The sequence below is a fragment of the Humulus lupulus genome, chromosome 5, assembly GCF_963169125.1.
Source record: "Humulus lupulus chromosome 5, drHumLupu1.1, whole genome shotgun sequence".
Lineage (NCBI taxonomy): Eukaryota > Viridiplantae > Streptophyta > Magnoliopsida > Rosales > Cannabaceae > Humulus > Humulus lupulus.
The window spans coordinates 243,374,002-243,379,147 of record NC_084797.1 but is presented as its reverse complement, the minus strand read 5'-3'; the positions used below and the strand labels follow the sequence as shown (position 1 = coordinate 243,379,147).

At 34.7% G+C, this 5,146-nt stretch overlaps 1 protein-coding gene across 1 annotated transcript; it reads right to left on the bottom strand.

The window, feature by feature from the left end:
- Nucleotides 1-290: 290 nt before the first annotated feature.
- On the bottom strand, nucleotides 291-4,553 carry LOC133778692 (embryogenesis-associated protein EMB8). Its single transcript, XM_062218698.1, has 8 exons — nucleotides 4,055-4,553; nucleotides 3,765-3,893; nucleotides 2,858-2,989; nucleotides 2,031-2,173; nucleotides 1,854-1,951; nucleotides 1,662-1,756; nucleotides 1,108-1,161; nucleotides 291-781 (listed from the first exon to the last, which is right to left on the bottom strand). The coding sequence occupies exons 1-8, from the start codon at nucleotides 4,442-4,444 to the stop codon at nucleotides 584-586; spliced, it is 1,239 nt and encodes a 412-aa protein (XP_062074682.1). The 5' UTR covers nucleotides 4,445-4,553; the 3' UTR covers nucleotides 291-583.
- Nucleotides 4,554-5,146: the final 593 nt, after the last annotated feature.

Below are 5,146 nucleotides of genomic sequence, written 5' to 3'. Positions count from 1 at the left end.
ATAAAATTTTAAAATTTATAAAAGAAAACAAATGAAGAAGGAAGCTATGGTTTTGTTTTTGACCAGTCTTTCAGGGGTCGTCTTCCAAAAGGAAAATTCTACATACTATATATGTGTGTGTATATAATCCAATCCGAGTTGGTGAGTGTCCAAGATCTAAATATCGTCTACATTAATAGCAAAATTGCAATTGAATTGATGTGGTGTTGACAAAGTCAGTTGTGGAGAAGAAATCACACAAGTGGGATTATATGGGTAAGAAAACAACTGAAGAGATTCACAAAAAGACATCAAGAAAAAGAATATTCCTTCACATATAGAGGACAATCCAAATGGGTACAAAAAAAAGACTGCAAGAGTTTCTGAATCACATCACATCATGTTCATTTTTTGATAGCAATATAATGTATACAAAGTTTTAATCATGATCAACACAAATGGACACCTTCACCACCAGATATAATTGATTGATTTTCATGTTTTATAATGTGCAATTTTCCTGCTAGGCTGTAATGGTAGCAGTTAAAAACAAAAGAATCGTACCAGTATGTTGAATATGGAGAATGAGGCACTTGCTGATGATTTACACCTCCATGTGGTGCACTATGCCTGTGTTACTAGAAGATGAAAGAGCTTTAGATGATGCTTCTCTCTCCAGATGCTCAAGGAATTCAATGACTACAGTGTCTGTCCAAGGGGCTCCAATGGGAGCTTCACCACCGGCAACCCATCCGAGATGGCCGCCTTGTGGTGTCACTATCAATAAACAATTTGGATTCGCCTGAGAAATTGTATGGGATATTTCAAAAGGTGTGAGATAAGATTAAGATTACATGTACAAAAAATACACAATGAGTAAAGATAAGTAGGTTGGACTAGTAGTCCTCATTGAGCCATCACTGGAAGAAAATGACATTTGTGCTGGGGAAAAGTTTATCACCCTAATATATTGGGAACTCTATATCAGAATAATACCAATATTTCTTCTCTTTTTCATTGAATTCTCAGAATAGGAGAGAGCACAAGGTAATAGGGACATATGGTATTAAAACAAATTAAGATTTTAGGAGGTGGTATTATTATATAGAGCGAAAGAATGCCTCGGACCTTTATATCTTCACGAGGAATTCCCCTACTTGGAGCAATTGGATCATTTGCTGCCTGTGAACCATTAAAAAGATAATTATGATAAGTTCATATAAGGTATTTACTGAAAACACACACACAATTCCTGAACCAGTACCTTGAAATTCAGGGTATATTTACCAAATATGAATTTCTACTTAAAATCTGGATGCAACACAGAATACAAAAAATGTAGTAGCAACAACTATGTCCTTCAATTGTACACTGCCCTAAGTCCATTCCTGATGCTTGTAGATAATAGTTAACATCTCTTGCATGTTCTCTTCAGTGTTATTAAGTAATCATTATTAACAGGAGGTTACCACCCATATACTATAAGTGAGCTATCTTCTATTTAGGTACCTTCAATAGAAAACGTTATGTGGAGTGGAGAATCAACTGCCAAGTATTCATTTATCAATGTCAAGAAACCAGCCTAATACCTATACCAGATGATTATCATAATGATTTATGATGATATAGTGAGATGTAAAAGGACAAGAATAAGTGTGTATGGGGTATGACTCTGGTATTACCTGGATGCAAAGCAAAGGTCTGCAGACATCTTTAATGGAATCTGAACTACTGGAGTTGAAGTAGTAATCATCTACTGACTTAAAGCCAAATGAAACTGAAAGGTATATTGAATATTTTAAGGAATGCGCTCAGCAGTGATATTATATAATTGTATCTAGGTAGAAAAAGCAGCTTTATAAACAAATATTTACCACGAGTTAGTCCTTCATCAAAGTCCCTGACAGTCTTTGCCTTGGCAGCCATTGGAATATTAAAATCACCACCAATGTCCTCGAAGAGTAGAGCATGCCTGCAATGTAGCATCAATCAATGGACTCGTTAATTTGAGCAATGTTTCAGGAAACTAGGTCGGTATATCAAGGAATTACTTTTTGAAAATTTTGCAAAGAGCACTTGAAAGAGCTTTGTCATAAACATTATTGAATCCCTTGTGAAAATCCTCATCTGCAATGACCAAATTGAAAGGATTGCACAATGACACAGCACCAGAAAGGGGGCAGGTATGAGATTCCTGCAATTAGCATATAATTGATGAAATGCAGGCTGGAGCAGTGTAAAGGCAAACAAAAGACAATAATACACACACACACACACACACATATATATATTGCAGTTCTTATCCCTTTAAAATCAAACAATAAACTCTCCTTCCGAATGGATTAAGCCTCAATCATAGGAGCTCAAGTTGATAACTGTCAACTAGATGTGCTTGGCAGATTAATGTTCAATTCTTTGAGTTCCCCATCCCCATTATGGGAAACCCTTTTTTAAGTGAACTTACTACTTTCTCAAGCTTATACCATAAAATTACCACCTTGAACTAAGGGTATATTTGGTTGGGGGTATTAGAATAGAATGTAATGGAGTAAAACAAAATCCATATTCATTCCATTTCTTTGTTTGGTTGCAAATTATAATATTGGAATGTCATTCCAATAGAATGGTTTTTCGACTATTTTGGTGGAATAGCTATTCTTTCAAAAAAAAAATTAGAAGAAAAGGTCTTTCTAATGCATAATAAAAAAAAATTATCAATTTTTTTTTACTTGTATTAAATCTTAATTCCATTCCATTCTTGTTCCTATGTTTTCATTACTCCCAACCAAATGTATCCTCGTAGATTAGGAAAGTGAGTCATGAGCATTGTATGGAATATATGTACAAGAAAACGAGGGTGATTAAATGATCATCTCACCTGACCTAAGTAGCGAACAAGAATGTTTGCACCAAGAGACCAACCAACAGCATATAAATTAGCTTTCGGATACCGAGCACCAACATGTGCTACTACTTCGTGCATGTCTCCTAAAAATGAAGCTGAATAGAACTGCAGATCAGTGTTATGAAATTATTACAAACTTAGTTAAGTCACTAGCATATCAGACTTCAAAAGTGCAACTTAACAATCCAATTAAAAAACATGATAAAAAAAACTGAAAATAGCATGAATTTTTAATGCAGCAGTTCTTTGGCAAATGGGATTCAAAAGATCCCAGCATTAGGAAACACTTCCCTCCCAGCTCCACAAGAATTTTAAATTTCACAATCCTAGATCCACTAAGTTTTATAGTTAATCACCAATTCTAAAATGAGCATAACTAAATTAACTGGCCCACCTCAGCTGGTAATAATCAATATAGTGGGACATGCACAGAGATTTAGTAATGGCATTGGGTAATCATCAATTCTGAAATAAAGACCAGACCTGATAAGTTAAAAATAATGTAATTCAGGGTCAGGGTAACCCAAAAAGACATTACTTTGCCTACCAACATACAATATTTGGCAAATGAGATCAAAAGAGCCCAACATATTAGGTAACACTTGCCAACCCCCTCAAGAATTTTAAATTCCAGTATTCAAGATACATCAAGCTTTAATGGCTAATCATCAACTCTGAAAAAGGGCAAATAACTGCATACTAAATGGTCTACCTATGATAGTAATTTCAAGGGATAAAAGGTGGAAACGTGAGACAAGGTCAGATAAAAGACCCAATATTTATTTAGGCCTGACACGAAATAAGATTCAATGTACTGTAATTTACATGTAAAGGTCAGTGTATCACAATGTACATAGTATTAGTATATCAGTATACTGACCTGAGGAGTGGTAACGGGGCTATTCCCACAACCCCTGCTATTGAAGACAACTACACGCCATCCCTTGCTTTTGGCTCGAAGTAGCATATGTCTCACGTAAGAATCATCACTACCACCAGTCAAACCAGGCTGCAATAATCCATTACAAGCGATTAAGCATCAAATTACAACAATTGCTTAGTTACCATATCAAATTAGACAAGCAATTAAAGAAATTTGCTAGAATCGCTGATGCACAAGCTCAATTTCCCTTTCAATCGAACTATATCAAAACAACAAAAGTAACAAACCAGAAGAATGAGAAGAGGAGACTCGGGCGACAATCTGCGATCATCGCCAGGGACCCAATCGAGGGCAACAGAACCATCATCCTTAGTACGGAGGCACTCGCGGCGGAGCCTGACGTCGGGGACGGACCGGAAGAAGGCGGCAAAGATGGTTTCCACGTGGCGGTTCCAGGCGACGAAGGGGAAGGGTGTGTAAGGTCGGACTAGAGTCTTGAGCGCGTGTAGAAACGAGCCACGAGTTCCGTCGACGATTTCTAGCGACGGGTGCGGCCGAGGTGGGTTCTGGTCCGGCGGCATTGCTCCGGCCGAGGAGAGACGCGAGCGTTTGTGGAAGAGTGTGGAGTGGGCGAATGGGTTGATGTGTGGTGTGGTGCCTAAGTAGGCTTTGGCCATGGAGTTTTGTATGGATATGGAATCTTTAAAGATACGTTTTTTACTTTCCTTCCAATTCCAATCTCAATCTCCATTCATTCCCATAAAAATATGTTGTAATAGTTCTCAATCTTTTCATGTCAATGCATGTTTGAGTACAAATGGCATTCTTGAAATATTTTATATTTTAATTTTATTTTTTGTTTAACAATATAAAATTAGGTTGTGATTTGAAGATTAGATAAAAAAATAAATAAATAATCGAAAAAAATTATATTTTTAAAATTTAATGAATTTTAAATAAATTTTTTTAAAATAATAAATAAAAATAAAATTACTAAACACTAATTTATATTTTATTATTAAATTTTTAATTAATTAAATAAAAAACTATTTTTTTTTTAAGTGTTATTAAACAACACCTAAATAACTAATAAAATTTAGATAAATTCTAAGATGAACATCCTTTTTTTTGTATTGGTACATTTTTTTTATTTTCGGTATATTTTTTAGGCATTTTTTTATGATTTTGTACATTAAAGTTAATTAAAATATCGATAAATTTTTCAAGAAATTCTTAATAATTAAAATATTGAAAATAGAGTTCAAATAATTTGTTACACTCGTGATCATTATTATTTTTTATGCGCATGGAAAGTAGCTTGTTTGAGCTCTGTTTTCTTCAAATTAAATTATTTAGTATTTACTAAAAAAATTATAAAA